The sequence below is a fragment of the Pelophylax lessonae genome (assembly GCF_965119305.1).
Source record: "Pelophylax lessonae genome assembly, chromosome: 8".
Classification (NCBI taxonomy): Eukaryota; Metazoa; Chordata; class Amphibia; order Anura; family Ranidae; genus Pelophylax; species Pelophylax lessonae.
Window position 1 is genome coordinate 93,692,498 of NC_138775.1, and position 18,673 is coordinate 93,711,170.

The following is an 18,673-nucleotide window of genomic DNA, read 5'->3' on the forward strand; positions in this document are numbered from 1 at the left end:
TTCTGGTACTTCCCTTATGGTTGATGTACTTCACTGCTATGGCAGTCAAAGGAATCTCGATCAGATGACTCTCCAGCAGGATGGCCCAATGCTGCAGAGACAGGCAAATTGCCCATGGTTCAAAGATGTTTGAGAGACAAAACCCTTCCCAATAACCCACTGCATCAATCAGGCTGGCATCAGCCTTGAGAATCTTTGAGAAAAAGTGAAGGACTTCTGATACCAAAGCCAGATTCCTGAGCCATCAAGCCAAAGGACAACCTGGTCCTGAGCATGTGTCAAGCCAGACAGACAATCTGTACGAGTACTTCAATGAAATTGTTACACAACCAACCGAATGTTGTAGAGGTCGGAAGTGAAACTGGATGAGTTTGCCTAAAAAAGGAGATCACCATCAGGTTCAGGACTAATACAAAGCAGAGAGTCGGACAATTGCTGGACTGACTGCTCAAATCTGAGATCAAATCCTGTTGGATAAAACTCTGGCCTAACTACATCGAGAACTTCAGGAGATGAGTCACATTCAGAATCAATTACAGAAGATGGATTCTTTGGAAACATTTGGAGAGTCAAAGCCATGGTATTCATCACAGCCTGGGCTGACTAACCTCAACAGGGCAGCATTTGAGTATCTCAATTATAATTTCAAAGGAGCACAGTAGGGCTAATTCTGTAGTTAGCGGGTTAGCACTTAGGTTAACACTCAAGGTGCAGACAAGAAATTCAGGCAGTGCCAGAACTAGCAAGGTATGTACCCCATAGCATAGTGTAGGGAACATGAAAGTAACATTTTCATTCTGCTTCCACTAAAATACCCTCGAGAGGCAGAAGCCTCAGTTTTCACGCTCACCAAAGTATATATTTTGTCGCAGCTTCCTAGAACCAGGGAAAAATTTAAGTTAAACTCACCATGAATTCTTGCAAAGCTTTTTGTAATGATGGCTCTGCCACCTAAGTGTCGTGGTTCAAGGGCAGCATGTTCTCTGCTAGAGCCCTCTCCATAGTTCTCATCTCCGATTACTACCCAGTTTATTCCATTTGCCTACAATAAATGAAGAAAAGAAACCAAAGTGATTGAATCTTGGTCATCCTTTGGAACACTAGAGTACACAGCAGCTGATAAAGCTGTCCTGCACCCATACCCTATGTAAATATATTCTAACACAAGTATCCTTAGAGAGGTAAAAAACTGGACTTTAAGAACTTACCGTAAAATCCTTTTCTCTGATGCTCGACAGACGCAGCTCTGCTTAATCATAGACTAAAGGGTTTTGCTCCTCCCACTAGAGATAGACACTAGGTGGAAAAAAATTGTCCATGCCTACAGGGGCTGTCCCAGCAGGCATAACCCCTCAGGCTCTGCTATACGCAACAGTTGTGTTCCAAGCAGTGACAGAAAAAGACCGCATATCTCAAAAAGAGGGGCTGGTGCTGCGTATGTCGAACTTCAGAGAAAAGGATTTTACAGTAAGTTCTTACAAAAATCCAGTTTTCTCCATCGTTCGACAGACGCAGCTCTGCTTAATCAGAGACTATAGGGATGTCCCAAAGCAGTAAAAAACATGAGGGGTGGGAACAAGACAGAAACCAAAAACCTGAATGCCCCAATGGCCAATGTAGCCAACCAGGTTAAACAGCTCAACCAGAAACAACGAGCTCCCTCGAAACAAAGAACCCTCAAAGAAACCAAAAAGGGGGTTCTCTCAAACTGCAGCCTGCAAAACCTTGCGGCCAAAAGAAGCATCCGCTGATGCCAACACGTCTACCTTGTAGAATTTAGTGAATGTATGCACAGACCACCATGTTGCCGCCTTGCAAACTTGTAGCATCGACGCCTGATGGCGAAAAGCCTAGGAAGCACTCAGCGCTCTAGTAAAATGCGCCTTCATTTGAAAAGGGGGAACCTGACCCTTCAGTGAATAGGCCTGTACCACGGTCTGTCTGACCCATCTGGCAATGTCCCTTACGAGGTCTATCCCCAAGGACAAAAAAAAGAGCGTCCGATTTTCTGAAGGACGCAGTGGTCTCTAAGTAAACTCTGATAGCCCGGACCACATCCAAGGAATGTGAGGCACGACTGATTAGGTCGAAGTACCACCTTATCTCTGTGAACCACCAGATAAAGTGAGCGGCAAGATGGCGCCGCCAATTCAGATAATCTGCGGGCAGAAGGGATTACCATCAAGAAGGCAACCTTCTGAGACAAGGCAAGCAGTGAAATCTCCCAAAGTTTCTTAAAAGGGGGCTTTTGAAGGACAGCACTAAATCGAGATCCCATGGCGGTAACGGGGATCGCCACGGAGGCGCCAAATGGCGCACACCTTAAATGAATGTCCAGCTAAGGGCGTAATTGGCTAATGGGCATTAAAAATAGATTGCCAAAGCCGAAACTTGGCCTTTGATAGTACCCAAGGCCAACTGCTGGTCAACCCCTTTCTGCAGAAAAGCCAAAACCCTGGCGATAGAAAAAGAAAAAAACAAGCGAGGTCGCACTTTCAGCGATTCGCACTATGAAATGTACGATTTCCACGTACGATGACAGATTTTTAGAGAAGTCGACTTCCTAGACTTCAAGTGAGCGGGAATTACAGACTCAGAGAGACCCCCCCCCCCCCCCATCTCTCAACAACTGACTTTCAACGACCATGCCTTTAAAGCAGCATGGAAGATTGGACCTTGAGACAACAGATCTTCCCTGAGAGGAAGTGTCCAAGGGATACTGGTGGCCAAGCTTATTAGGTCTGTGTACCAAGACTAAAACGGGGAAAATGCATAAATCAGCCGATACTGATCCCAAGGAGCCACCAGGGCGTCTGTGGCATCAACCAGAGGATGTCGAGACCTGGCTACGAATCTCTGCACCTTCTCGTTGAGCCTCTGACAAGAGGCAAACAGATGACCTCGGGGGTCCCCCACCGAACACACAGTAGGAGAAACACCTCTGGGTGTAGGGACCACTCCCCTTAATCCAACACCTGACGACTCAGGTAATCCGCCTGCCAGTTTTCCACACCTGGGATGTGTACAGCAGAGAGGGCTGGAACAAATCTTTCTGCCCAAGTCTGAATCTCGGCCACTAGGACACTCCTGGTGCCTCCCTGGTGATTGATGTAAGCCACAGCTGTGGCATTTTCTGAACCCAAACCAAAGAATTCAGTAGGCAAGTCATCCAATGACTCAGACAACGTTTGCTCGCTCTGAGTTCCAAAACATTGATCAGAAGTTTTGACTCTTCCACTGTCTAGGTACCCTCCACCACAACAGAGCAGACTTGGTGTTGTGGCTTAACCGAATCAAGGAGTCCAAGGACTTCGGATCCTTGTTCCACTTCACCAGAATCTCCCTCTGCAAGGGTCTTGTATGGAACTGAGCAAATAACCACTTTGAAGGTTGACACCATCAGAACCAAAGCTTGCATGCAAATTCTGAGGGAAGACAGTTTGTTGTCCAAACGACGACTGAATCGCCCCCTGCAACTTTTGTAGCTTGTCCAGGGGAAGAAAAACCCACGCCAAGCCTGAATCCAGAGTCAGGCCTAGGTACTCCAGTTTCAGGACCTGAGTCACCGTGGATTTTTTTTAAATTTATGTTCCAACCAAACTCTTGTAGAGTTCGGACAGTGACCTCCAGATTCTCCAGCAGAACCAAATGAGAGTCCGCTTTAAACAGGAGATCGTCCAAGTATTCCAGTACTGCAATCCCCCTCCGGTGCAGCAATGCTAACACCAGAGCCAGAACCTTGGTAAACACCCTGGGAGCGTAGGAGAGACCAAAGGGTAACACCACAAATTGATAATGCTGCTCCGCTAGCGCAAAGAGAAGAAACCGCTGGTGTCCAGCGTAGATAGGGATGTATAGATATGCGTCCTTGATATCTATTGAGGCCAAGAAATCTCCCTGATGTAGAGACGCCACAACTGTACGGATGGACTCCATCCGAAACCTCTGTACCTGCATAAAGTGGTTTAGGGCTTTGAGATCTAGGATGGGGCGCACCTTGCGTTCTTTTCTGGGCACGGTGAACAGGTTTGAATAAAACCCTTGAAAGCGTTCCTAAGCTGGAATCGGCACAATCATCCCTTGCGAGAGCATGTCGTGTACCGCCCCTTTCAAGTCCCTTAACCTGGCTGGGGACAATAGAAGACTGGACAGGAAGAACCTGTCTAGTGGACGAGACTGGAATTCGATTTTTGTATCCAAAACTGATCAATTTATGAACCCATTTGTCCTGAATCAAGAAGTCCAGGGTTCCCGGAAGAATCAAAAGACACCCCCCCCCCCCCCAGACTCGGGGGAGAGTGCCCCTTCATGCAGATGAGGTTCAGTAGCAGTCTGTGCTATGAGAACATTCACAAAGTTAGCTTTAACATGTGACCCGTTACGACATGTAAATGGCGGGATAAGGATTCCAACTGGCTATCCACGGGATCTGAAAAGGTCAGTGACTCCTCCACCGGCACCAGAGTCGCTTTATTCAACCTGGCCACCGGGAATCCCCTTTCGGTGGTACAGCCCACCTGGTATCCACCACCTCAGCAAAGGGATAACGGCGTGCAAAACGCTTAGGCACCATCAGCATGTGCTTAATGAGTCCCCATTATTCATCCACAATAGAGTGAAACAAGTCATGACAAGGGAATACTTTACCCGATTTGCGATATTTGAGGGAGCCAAAAGACACCTGCATACCTGATGCTGTGGGTTCATCAGCCATTTTTGAGTTTCCCGTACAGAAACTATCAAATTTTCCACCAAGGTGTGTTCTCACGCGACAGCGGAGGACAGGTTCTTTTCACCGTCAGAATGTGAAGACACCGACCCCTCAGGGTGGTCAACATCTGTGGCAACCATATCGGTGTCAGAATCCGAAGATCCAGCAGAGGGAGGCAAGGACGGGAACGTTTGCGGCTAGCAGCACCAGAACAAACATTTTTTACATCATGCTTTGCAGAAAAACCACAATCTCTGGCAGCAACTGCGAGCCAAAGGGTCCAGCAGTCATTTCCAGGGGGTCTGCAGGTGATATTTTATCCTGGGACTCCATTTGCAAATAAAACATTTTTATGTGCAATGTCCCTTTAAGACCGCAAAAAACGTGGTCTCTCCGATATTACTGAGGACCCCCAAAAACTTGAGCAATGAATAAATATAGCAGAGCAGGAAAGGAAAAGCCTACAGGGGACCCCCAGAAACTTTACCACAGCCCAAATAAAACGTGCAGTCCTGGTCAAAACAAAAGTAACACAGAAGAGCAGGAAGAGGAAGCAGGATGCCAGTCCCACCCCCGGACCACAAGAAAATGGCTGCTATACATTCTCAATGGGGAATCCTAGAAAATGGCTGCCCATACAAACTAATGGGAACACAGAGGTCATGAACTATGGCAAAATGGCAGCCCCCATGCGCGCCATGCAGTCTTCGGGACCCCCAAGAGGTCACAGAACAAAAGGCAACTAAGGGTCCCCCATCCAAGGGCCCCCCCGGACGATCCATCCCCCTCAAATAAGTGCCAAAAAACGGGCCGCATTATTACCCCCCCAAAGGTGAAAACCCACTAGGGGAGGGAGAAGCAAGGGGTACGCCAGATTAGGCTTCCGGGTGCCAGGGAACTCCTAAGGTCTGACCATTCCAGGGGGGAGCCCAAGCCCACCCCACGACCTCCAGGGGTTTTGGGGGGACATTTTACTCCCTATACCACGGTACAAGGCGGGTGCCACTCCAAAACAAATCACCCCCCACCCGGGATGGGGGTGCTGTTAGCCAAGGGGAGGCTGCGACTTAGGGCATTCCAGGTCGCCTGCGTCCCGGCGAGAGGATCCACTCGCAGGCTTGTCCCCATCCATTGGGGCACTGTTGTGGCGAGGCCTAGTTACGGACTATAACCTGCTCACGCTCGCAGGCCAGGCTGGAAGACCGTAAGGATCTAGATTATCCAGTGCGAATACCAGCCGGCTGTTGCTTGTAGTTGCTCTGGATCTTGGTCCTCAGGAACTAATTAGAAAATAAAAAAAAATAAAAAAAAAAAAATCACAAAATTTTCCCTGTTACAGCGAAGACCGAAGCCCCAGCAGGGAACTAGGTCCACTCCGTGTCACTAAGCAGAACAAACTGTTTGATTATAGCAGAGCCTGAAGTGTTATGCCTTCTGGGACAGCCCCTACAGGCGTGGACACATTTTTTTCCACCTAGTGCCTATACCTAGTGGGAGGAGCATAAACCTATAGTCCGATTAAGCAGAGCTGCGTCTGTTGATGAACGATAGAGAAATAGAAACTATAAAAAATTATAGTTTTCAAATAAAATAATGTTTACATATAAAATCTTTGGAACATCTAATTATTCTTATGTTCCATGTACAGACTCCAAGTTCTTGAGACAAAGTGGGGAAGGCACACCACAATTTGCCATCCTGTATGTCTGTTAACCAAATTTAAACTCACATTTAACCCAGTGACAGTGGTCATATAGAGCATCTCTCTCCAGAAGCCAGCCACAACAAAAATCTAACTAATGATCTAAAGCTGGCCATAAACTGGTAAATCAGGTTGGTATGTTTTTTAATGTTAAGAGTCTTAGCAACTGTCACTCAAAAGATCCTCAACATTGAATTTGTTTTTAACAAATAGATACTATATAATAAGATAGAATAAGTGGGCTTTCCTGAAAGCTGCATACATGGCTCCATGTTCTATATGGCATAGAAGATTTGTCCATACATCTCGAGACAAGGAACTGTAGCAAGACCGCAGCATTTTTCACAAACAAACATGAGCTGACACACCAACGGACAATTCACTAAAGTGCTCCCCTGACACTGTCCTACTATAATAAGGATTTTATAGTGCTTTATGTAGGACTGATCATGAAAGAACCAAACTTCAGCTTTGTCGTTTTTCTGACCATATTCTTATGCTTATCCCCACAGTACTCTAAAAATCCATAAACCACCAGCTAGGCACAAAGAATGGTTTAAGTTACCTTGTAATAACGAGCAGTGTCAGGAATAGGTCCAAATTCTTGGGTAACACAATTCTTTACACAGTTTGCCTTGTCGTTTTCAATGTTGATGGCACCGATCAGCAGGTTGTTAGAAATATTGTCCAGATGACCCCTAAATTTTAGCCACGGCCCAGCAGCTGAAATATGATCTGTTGTGCACTTGCCCTTCACCTATGGCAAAAAAAAAAAAAAAAGTCAGACACTTTCCAGTCTATAGTAGAATATGGTGGCGCTTTTCAAAGAGTACACTTTTTTTTTTTTTTTTTTAAAGTACACTATTCAGCAATTCAATATTACTCTGTGTATGTTGCCAGGTAAAGTAGCCCAAACAGTGCACACCCTACAACACCTCTGTGCAGCCTAAAAGCATCAACACAACCAACAGCAGAATATGGGGTCATATTAAGGTTCCACTATTGATGAATGGGATGTTATTTTTAATAGAAATGCAGTTCCACAAACTAAGGGTTCTTTCACACGGCCGCTCCGTGTGTCCGCAAATCATCCTATTTTTTTGCGGATGATTTGCGGACATAATGTAAGTGAATGGCACTGCGGATGTCAGCGGAATACCATCCACTGACATCCGATTTTCCTCCTTTCAGTTCTGTTCCGTTTTTTCGAATGGAACAGAACCCTATTTTTTCATCCGTGTAAAAAACGGAAAGGAAGGAAAAAAATCGGATGTCAGCGGTGTCATCCGCAGTGCCATATACTTACATTATGTCCGCATATCATCCGCAAACGGATGGGATGATATGCGGGCACACGGAGCGGATAACAGAAATGTCATCCGCTCCGTGGAGAAAAAAAAAGTCCCGCAGCGGACTAAAGCAGCGGAGCGGCCGTGTGAAAGGACCTTAAGTAAAAATCTAGAACAGAAGAGGACTGATCATGTCTTTACTTAATTTCCAGGTGAAGCCATTCATCAAGAATCCAGCATATACTGCATATAATTGCTACTTCTAGATCATAATAGTAGATGTTTACTGTACCTCAATGACATTTAGTTTGCTAAACCACTGTGTATCAAATTTGTCTTTTGTTTCTTTTAGAAAATACAATTTCAACTTTTTTTGCATCTTCTGAAAGCAGATCTCCTCTAGCCTCTTTGCTGCCACTGTCTATATACGTGCACTCCTGTGACGGCTAAAGTCTTTGCTCAAGGCTTCCCAAATGACAAAACATGCCTGGTCACAGCCACGTTGCAGACAGAGCATCTTCACGCTACAAAAGCAAATGCCACAATGAGGATTGACAGGATTACTAGGTATTTAACCACTTGCCTACCTGGCCAATTCTGGCATTTCTCTCCTACATGTAAAAATCAACATTTTTTGCTAGAAAATTACGTAGAACTTCCAAACATTATGCATTTTTAAAGCAGAGGCCCTAGAGAATAAAATAAGCGGTGTTGCAATTTATTAGGTCACACAGTTTTGCGCAGAGTTTTGTCAAACGCAATTGTTGAAATACAATAATTAATTTTAAATGCATAAACAACAAGATTTTTGTATGATCTTACCGTAAAATCCTTTTCTCTGATGTTCATTGACGGACACCGCTTCATATCTTCAGTGACCGTTGGGTTATGCTGCTCTTCCTAGGAGTAGGACACTGGGCGGAAAAGGGGTTAACAAAAGTTAACAAGGCTTTGACTATGCCCATGGGTAGCACAAAGGGGGGTATACTCCCACTTTCTGCTCCAGGATCTCAGGTTTTGTAACAAGCAGTGTCAGAAGAATACATAAACCAACTCCACAGAGGGGTGAGTGCTGTGTCTGTCAATGAACATCAGCGAAAAGGATTTTACGGTAAGACAAAAATCAGTTCTCTTTCGTTCATTGACGGACACCGCTTCATATCTTCATTGACCATTGGGATGTCCCAAAGCAGTGTCATGAGGGGTGGGCACACCGCAATTCCAACAAAAAAATAGCCAACCAGGTATCAAGGAACCCAACCAGGAACAACTGGGGCTCACCAACCGGAGAAAAAAAAAAAAAAAAAAAAAACCCTCAAGAGGCCGCAGCCTCCACAACAGCGGCCTGCAAAACTTTGCGGCCAAAAGCAGCATCCGCAGATGCCAGGACGTCCACCTTGTAAAATTTGGTGAACGTATGTACAGACGACCAGGTAGCCGCGTTGCACACCTGGACCACCGATGCCTGGTGACGGAAGGCCCAGGAGGCACTAAGCGCCCTTGTAGAATGCGCCTTGACAGGGAAAGGAGGATCCTGATCCTTAATTGAATAGGCCTGCACCACTGTCTGCCTGATCCATCTGGAAATGGTCGCAGCCAAGGCAGCCTGCCCCTTACGGGGTCCATCCGTAGAGTACAAATAAGGAATCAGACTCCCAAATCATCTGTCGCTGCCATGTACACCCTGATGGCACAAACCACATCCAAGGAATGCAAGGCAATCTTTTTTGGATGCCTTGGCTTAGGACACAGCGAAGGCAACACAATGTCCTCATTCAAATGGAAGCCCGAGACAACCTTAGGAAGGAATGACTAACAGGAATGAAAAACCATCTTGTCCCTGTGAACTACCAGAGATAAGGCAACCGACAGGACAACGCAGCCAATTCAGAAACTCTGCGTGCCCAAGTAAAGGCTACCAAGAAGGCCACCTTCTGTGAGAGAGTCAACAAGGGAATATCGCAAATATTTTCAAAAGGTGATTTTTGAAGAACAGAGAACACCAAATTAAGATCCCACGGAGGCACTAGGGACCATGGCGAACTTCTTGCACAAAAAAGTGTGAACTAAGAAGTTCGAGGCTAACGGGCGCTGTAAAAAAAAATTGCCAGAGCTGAAATCTGGCCCTTAATAGTGCCCAGAGCCAAACGCTTATCTACACCCCCTTGTGAAATTCCAACTCCGTGTACCAAGATCGACGAGGCCAGTCGTGAGCCACCAGGATCCCTTCTGCCTCAATCCTGCGCAGGAGTCTCGGCGGGAGCTGCAACAAAGGGGGGGGGGGGGAGGCTTAAATTCGATGATACTGACCTCAGAGGGCAACCAAGGGGTCTCGTGATCTCGATACGAATCTCTGAACCTTTCTGAGACGAGAAGCCAGTAGGTCCACACCAGGAGTCCCCTACCGGAGGCACAATTGTTAAAACCCCTCCAGAAGTATGGACAATTCGCGCAGACTCAGAGCCTGCCAGCTGAGGTAGTCCGCCTGCCAATTTTCCACCCCTGGAATGTGCACAGCAGAGAGGGCTGGAACATGTTGTTCTGCCCATCTCAGAACGCCAGCCACTTCTTTGGCCACAAGGGCACTATTCGTGCCCCCTTGATTGATATTTGTCACGGCCGTGGCGTTGTCCGATTGAATCCTTACTGGACACCCCTGTAGATTATCTGTCCACTGGGACAGACAAAGTCTGATCGCCTGGATTTCCAGGATGTTGATGGGCAGAACAGACTCCTCCCGAGTCCAAACCCCCGAGCAGAGTGCGTGCCCCAAGGTACCTCCCCACCCGAACAAACTGGAGTTTGTGGATCTCACCATCCAGTATAAGGAAAGAAAGGATTTTCCCTGACGAAGCCTCGGGAAGTGGAGGCAAGGCGCCCCTCGCAATCCGGGTCAATTTGATCAGATTGTTTAAGGACTCCGGATTCTTGTCCCCGTTTTGCAAGGATCTTCTTCTGCAGAGGTCTGGTGTGAAACTGAGCAAACGGAACCGCAGCGAAAGTGGAAACCATCAACCCCAGCACTTGCATGCAAGTCCTGAGAGATGACCAACAGTTGGACAATAGAAGCTGAATTGCATGCTGTAACTTTTGCAGCTTCTCCCCTGGAAGAAACACTCAAGCAAAGATTGAATCCAGAGTCAGCCCCAGATGATCCAACCTGTCAGAGCTGACTCCTGTCTGAAAATTCAGCATCCGGCTGAACTCTTGTAAGGTTCGCACAGTGATGTCCAGATCGTTCTGTAAAACGGAACGCGACCCTGCTTGCAGCAGCAGGTCGTCCAGATACCCCAGTATCACAATTCTCCTATTTCTGAGTAAGGCAAGCACCGGGGTCAACACCTTCATGAACACCCAAGGAGCTGATGCGAGACCAAAGGGTAACGCCACGAATTGATAATGTTCTTCTCCCATCGCAAAGCGAAGGAAACATTGATTCATGCATATATTGGGATATGGAGATCGGCGTCCTTGATGTCGATAAAGGCCAAAGAAACCCCCCTGATGAAGGGAAGCCACTACTGTGCAAATGGACTCCCATCTTGAATTTTTGAACCCTCACAAAGCAGTTCAAGGCCTTGAGATCTAAAATTGGAGGAACCTTGCCCTCCTTCCTGGGGACAGTGAAAAGGTTTGAATAAAAACCCTGAAAGCGTTCTAAATCTGGAACTGGTTGAATGAACCCCTGCGATAGCAAATCTTGCACCACCCCCATGAGGCCCACAACTGATCCAGGGACAGGTGCAGGTTGGAAGGAAAGAACCTTGCCGGAGGCAAGGACCGAAACTAGAACTTGTAACAGAATTGGACCAATTGGTGAACCCATTTGTCTTGAATGAAGGAGGTCCAAGGAACCCGGAAAGAAGCGCAGACGTCCCCCCCACCCCATGATTGGGTGAGGATGTCCCCTACAGGCAGAAGAGGACTTGTCTGCGAGACCAGAGGGACCCTTTTTTGACTTCCTAACCCAGGGTCTTTTGGAACCCCCGCCCTCCCGAGAATGCTCGGGAGGGCTTGGAACCTTTGTCCTCTGTAGGACGAAAGGGCCGCTTGCGGGCTGAGCACACCGGACCACTTTTGCGCCTAGGCTCTCTGCCCTTTGTGCTCTGTGGAAACCGTGTGCTTTTTCCACTAGTAAGACCTTTAATTAACTCAGATCAGTCAGCACCTTTTTGGAAGCTTGGTCCACAGACTAACGTTTTAACCAAATCAAGCGGCGGAGGGTCACCGCAGTCACAGACTCCCTGCAGACCAACGGGGCCGCATCGCAGATATACTGCAACCCCCTGCATCAACTAGTGCATCAATTCCATCAGCTCAGGGGTATATTGACCCCCTTCCAAATCATTTCTTGCCCATTCCGTTAAGTCTGAGACAACAAGATAATGGCGAACACCTGCCTCAATATTGAACCTCTCACAGTGAAAAGATGGCGGACCAGAGCCTCAGCCTTCCTGCCTACAGGGTCTTTGAAAGGCAGAGCGTCCTCCACCAGTAACAAGGTGGCCTTATTCAGCCTGGAAACCAGTAAATCTACCACCGGCGGAACCGTTCGCTTCTTCAAGAGGGACTCCACAAAGGGGTACCCTCCGAGCAAAACGCTTATATATCCCAATTATGAATTTCGGGGAACTCCACTGACTAGTGACAAGCTCGTCAAAATAGGCGGAAAACAAACACCTTAATCGCCTTGGACGGTCTCCGGGTACCGAACTGCACCGGCGCAGCGCCAGCGGTGTCTTCCATCTTTAGAGTTTCCCGCTCAGATACAATCAGTGCCTCCACAAGCGCCTTTTCTTGCGCGGAAGAGGGCTCATCCTCACTATCAGAGTCCTCCAATTGCGTGCATGCTAACCCCGTGGGGTTGCTAGCATCCGCGGCGGCCACGTCAGCCTCTGAATCTGAGGACATAGAGGGGGCAGGTGAGGGCGCAGGGCCCTTCTTTCCCTGTCTTTTCTGCAGGGCCAAATCCACTTTTGCTACCAGCGACTGCAGGACCGCCGTCATGGCCAAGCAGGACGGACGTAGATCCTGAGGGTCCCGCAGCCTCTGAGAGTGGGTCGGGTGGCGACACTAGCTCCGAATGTTCCGTTGAGCAACCTAGGACCACTAGATTTGCAAAACATTTTTGCACAAAAAACGTCTGTAAATGACCCATCACTTTAATCGTGGCACTACAGGACACAGCTACCACTACACAGCAGGAAGGAAGACCGCATACACCCCCGGAGACTCACCACACCACACAGTGAGTGAAAACCAGCAGGGTCAGTCAGCCTGCTCCATATGGTTCTGAAAGGAAGTGGAATGGCCGTGTCACCACTAGAGGCCCCGCTGCACACCGCTCCCGTTGGCTACAAGAAAATAGCCGCCCATAGACTTCTATGGGAGCCTCACCAAACATGTCCGCCGAGCACACTGTATGAGCTACAATAAAATGGTGGCGCTACGCAGCGGGAGCATGGCACACTAGACCCCAGGGCTAATAGGTATGTAAACCAGCAAGGGGGCTTAGCAGGGACCCCCTACTATGACCAAAAGACGTGCAATTTTAGCGGGAGCCGCTGAATTGCGCTCCCAGACCCTGCCAGTCACAGCTCCCCATACATATCCCACACCACCAGCACAGCCTGGGGGGGGGGGGGGGGTTTGTACGGAGGCCTTTATTAGAAATGGGTTTCCGGAGGGGTCGGGAGGCCACAGGAGGGGACAGACCACCTCAGAATGGACCCGCTTCCACCTAAAGTTTCCCGGAGGAGGAAAATAAAAAGGAACAAACTACTCCCCATACCTTTGGAGACAGAGTGGGCACCATGCCAGGCAGGACACCTCCCCATCATCGAATGGGGGGAGCTGCGGGCCGGGGGGTACGCTGCGACTTAGGCCGTGACCCGTTTGTGCGCCCTTGCGAGCTATGTAGGGTTATGTCGAGGCCGACTGAGCGTGGAGCTACAGTCTGCAAGTTACAAGCAGGTGACAAGCTACAATACATAAAAATCTCTATAGGCAAGGCTTTAAAGCCTTTAAGGGTTACCAGTTTAAAAGTTACACACGAGGTCTGGTTTTAGAATTACTGCTCTCACTAGAAGGTTTGAGGCGATACCTCGCATGCATTCACCTTTGCATGCGAGTACAGGGGGTTGGAGGCAAGGGAACTTTATTTTATTTCAATTTTTTTTTTTCTACACAGGGTCTTTACATTTTATCACTTATTGCCATCACAAGGGATGAACAACATCCTTTGTGATGGCAGTGACCGGCTCTTAGACTATTAGACCCCAGTTCTCTCCTCTGTCCCTAAAAGCATCTGCTCAAAATAAGATTGGTTTGATCAGATGCTTTTACAAGCCAGTAAGGCTTCTTTAGAGTTACTTCTATAGTAAGCCAGGGAAGGTGCCGGTTTCATTCCTGGGCTCTCCGGTCAAACAGGTGAACCCAGGAAGATGGCAGGGAAGGAGGGACCTCCTTCCACCACATGTAAAGGCAAGCCAGTAGCTATTTGACCTCCAAGGATCACTTTTACAATTAAGAACATCGCCTGCAGAAGAAAAAAAAAAAAAGATACTGGGTTCATGACTAAGCTGCAGCCATGAATCTGCTATAACCACTGAAACCCAAGGACGTACAGGGATGTCCTACACGTAAGAAGGGGTTAATAAAAAGGTGCATATTTAAAAAAAAAAAAAAAAAGATAGAAAATGAATTATGAAGTTAAAACTGGCTAAAGATTATGAGAATGTAGTGATTGGGTTTAGATCTACTTTACCCGTCTACCCCAATGTCTCTTTAAATGGGCCATTATGCCTGGGGGGGGGCAGAGGATCTGCCTAGTAATGTGGCCACTGATTGGCTGTCGGGTCACCTTGCTAGGAGTGGGCAACGAGCACAGAAAGCGGTCACCCATAGAGGCATGTGTGCAGACTTTAAAACATGCCCGCTCTACCCTCTTTGCAGTTGCACCTATGCATTATGTGGGCGGAAAGAAGTTAAAAATGATCTCAAAGACAGGTCCAAAGCAGAGGATCTTGCATTTTGCTTTAAAAAAGTATTTACACATTTGATAACGAGAAACAGAATCAAAAACATTGCAACACAACTGTTATTCTGCATCACCTTTATGAGGATCTGCATATTTTCCAAGTCCTTTCCATTCCACTTGTCAAATGGCTCCAAAAGCTGCAGGCGCTGGCTGGTGGGACTCACATCAACCCGTTCAGCACTTCCATCCTTTGGTGGGTACTGGTAAGTGTCCTGGCCGGGGTCAAAGTCCTGAGGGAGTAATAAGTTATCCATATAAAAATGCATGGTTTTCTAAAAACACACAATTACTATTGTAGTACAAAAGCACGATTGGTTCTTTTGAAGGAGTCCTTATATCACCTTTATGCTCTACTTAACCACTTCAGCCCCGGAAGGTTTTACCCCCTTAATGACCAGACAATTTTCTACGATACGGCACTGCGTTACTTTGACTGACAATTGCGCGGTCGTGCGACGTAACCAAATAAATTTTGTCCCTTTTTCCCCACAAATAGAGCTTTCTTTTGCTGGTACTTGATCACCTCTGCGGCTTTCATTTTTTGCGCTATAAACAAATAGGGACAATTTTGGAAAAAAAAAAATTTTTTACTTTCTGCTATAAAACACATCCAATTAAAAAAAAAAATATTTCTTTATCCAATTAGGCCAATGTGTATTCAGCTACATATTTTTGGTATAAAAAAAAAAAAAAAAAAAAAAAAAAAAAAAAAGGATCCCAAAAGTGTATATTGATTGGTTTGCGCAAACGTTATTACGTCTACAAACATGGGATATTTTTATGGCATTTTTTTTCTTTATTTTTCTACTAGTAATGGTGGCAATCAGCAATTTTTTAGCAGGATTGTGGCATTGTGGTGGACAAATTGGACACCTAACTGACACACGACACTTTTTTGGGAACCAGTGACATTACAGTGGTCAGTGCAAAAATATGCAGTTACTGTACTAATGCACTGGCTGGGAAGGGGTTAACATCAGGGGTGTTCAAAGGGTTAACTGTGCCTAGCTGGTGCTTGCTAACTGTGTGGGGGTTTCTCTGACAGGATGAAGACAGATCCGTGCTCCTGCTTAACAGGAACACAAGATCTCTTTATTCTCCCCTGTCAGAACGGCAATGTGTCTTGTTTACATAGGCAGATCGCTGTTCTCCCTCTCTGGGGGAACGATTGCAGGTGGCCGGCGGATATCGGGTCAAATGGACCTGCTGATTGTGGGTTTATTGCACAAAATGACGTACCCCCTCAACCCCCTAAATACTTGGGCACAGCACTGAAATGAGCAAGAACTCCCCTGTCTGTAGCAGCTCACTCCTCTCCCCCAGGCTTTGCTGAGATAGCATAAGCCATTGGCTCTTGCTGCTGTCAATCAATTATGGACGCACACAGTGTGGCTCAGGAGCAAGCCCACACATCTTCCTCAATAGCACGCGCTTGCTATAGGGGCAGACACAGAAGAGGGGGAGCAAAGAGTGCCAGCAGGAGTCCCAGAAAAGGAAATCATTTACAACCACTTTAAGTTGACTGAGCACAGGCTGAGTGATTGTCCCAGGCACCCAAGGACGACAGGAAAGCCCCAGATATATGAGGGGATAGGGTAGAGGGTCAGCAGGTTCCAAGCAGTGTAAAAGTTGTAAAGGTAATAGTTTTTTGTTCAAGCTTCAACAATGGTCTTGACAGCACATCCTGAACTGTAAAATGGGTCTTTTTAGTATAAAGCGTTTTTTTTTGTATAAAGCGAGAGCAAGCAGATCACAATATCTCTGAAGGTGAACTGGGTCTGGAAGAACCACATCTTGCGGAAACACGCTTCACGTCTCCTCAGGGACAAGGGGAGGTCTTTCATGCGCACGTCATTTACCGCTGTTATCCACTGTTGCATGGTGACTTCCAGAGCGCTGAGATTCACGCCCTGGCCACCTTGATGAGCTGTGGGGACAGCTTTTGATTTCTGTGTAGGACCCTGCTATTCACCAATTTACTTTGGTTTTGTTTATGTGGTTATGGTTAAGGTTTTATGAGGTCTTTTTAGATCAACTATTAAACAAGAAGCGGCTCACACCACGAAACACGTAGAGCAGGGGTGTCCAGCTCCATTTCATTGTGAGCCGCACAAGCATTAAGGTTGACCTCAAAAACACCAGTTGCATCTTTGAGACTATCAATTCAGCTAGGCATTTTCTCTCTCTCAGAGAATAGCTACAGGAACGCAAACACCTAAGGCTTCACAAATGACGGGGGGGGGGGGGGGGGGCAAGAGTTGAAGGTGGCGGGGAAAAAAAAACCCCAGGGGCCAAATTAAAAGGCTTGGCGGGCCAGATTCAGCCAGTGGGTCTTGTGTTTGGCACGTTAACGTATAGGATCATAATAGGCTTGGGTTCCTAAGTATTGTACTTCACCTCAGGATTGGAGTAGTCGATCTACGCTTTTATAGTTGCCAAGGGAAACAGCTCTCCATAATTTAGAGGCTGATCTTTTAATAATGTATTTGTCAATTTTAACTTGGTGTGAAAAAAAAAATTGCCCAAGGTCTGGATCAGCTGAGAGGAAAGACAGAAGGGAGGGAGAAAAGAAAATCAGGAAAGGTGACACAAGACAAGACTTTCCTTTTTTGTCTCCTGGCAGCAGAGGTTATCTCCCTGATATTTTTCTCCTGGCAGCCTTGTGAATGTGTCCTGGCACTGTCCAGCTTCTGTCAACCTTCCTCTCCAACTTAGCCAAGACATACAAGCATGGCTGGAACTGTACAGGTTTTAATTGAAGAAAGTGACATATATTGTAGTTATGGAAGCCAAGGACAGGGGGAGAGTTTCCAATAAAGAAGTGAATGTTCTGGGCTTTACCATTGCTCCTGTTTATTCTAGCTGGAGGCCATTTTGTTAGAAGCAATTACAGCACACACTCCTTTTGTAAAAAACAATTGTTATCAAACTGTTATTGGTGAGCTCTGCTTTAAACAATAGAAATCCAGTGCTCTAAATTTCTGTGGGCAAAAATACATTGTTAATAAGCGATCAAGAAGAATGGTGTGACTTGGTCAGGCTAATGGGGTGTCCACAACTGTGCAATTACTCAATTCTTTACAACAGTGGTGTACAGAGGGCATCTTTAAATATGTGGAATCCTAAGGATTCAAGTGGCTGTAAAGGCTGAAGGTTTACCCTAATGCATTTTCTACAAGGTAAAATACCTATTGTCAGCTCTCCACCCTGCCCCCCCCCCCCCCAATTATTTACCCAAGTCGAATCTTGATCCAGCACTGTGCCACGTATAGCAGCTCTCTCCTCTCTAACCCTCCTTACTGGACTCCGTGAGACCACCCGAACAGCACGGTGTCAATTGACACACACAGCAGCTTAGGATCTAGCCCACGTGTGCCATATTAAGAAGCAAATTCCTTATGGTGACACAATGAGGAGATCAAAATAAAGAGCTAAGTCGTCTAGGTGTTTAATGAAACATCTGCCGCATCCCAAAATAGTGAAATACAAGAAACAGGGAAATCCCCCAAGGAGGTGGAACTTTATAGGCAGGAATGCGTGCGCACTTGCAGCCCCGACTCATCGGTCCGTGACACGGCCTTTTCCTGCGTGTCGGCGGCTCAGTGACTTCAGACGTAGCAGGGCTTGATGCTGCTGTAGTCAGGGGATCACTATGGACGCTGGCCCAGTAATCCGTTTGGGGCTATTCGTCTCGGCATTCATTCATGGAGCACCTCTTTCTCACACAGATACCTGGCAATTCTTAATTATTAATTAGTATGTCCTGGGGCGGCTGGATAATGATCTGGTATACGCCCACATCCACACTTTGTACACACATATATAGACCTGCACTAACTTGCTTGCTTTATGCAGCTGGTGTTTGTGCGCTTGCTTGATATATCCTGCTACCATATACATGCAAGTACCCCACAGGAGAGCTATGCTCTCTC

At 46.8% G+C, this 18,673-nt stretch overlaps 1 protein-coding gene across 1 annotated transcript in view; it reads right to left on the reverse strand.

Annotated features, from left to right (window-relative positions):
* The window catches only part of ACO2 (aconitase 2), a 74,675-nt gene that overhangs the window by 12,864 nt on the left and 43,138 nt on the right, over positions 1 to 18,673 (reverse strand). The window contains exons 13-15 of the mRNA XM_082264740.1: positions 14,816 to 14,971; positions 6,979 to 7,170; positions 910 to 1,042 (exon numbers count right to left, since the gene is read on the reverse strand). Of these exons, the coding sequence (XP_082120866.1) occupies positions 910 to 1,042; positions 6,979 to 7,170; positions 14,816 to 14,971 (481 nt within the window). The remainder of the gene's footprint in view (positions 1 to 909; positions 1,043 to 6,978; positions 7,171 to 14,815; positions 14,972 to 18,673) is intronic.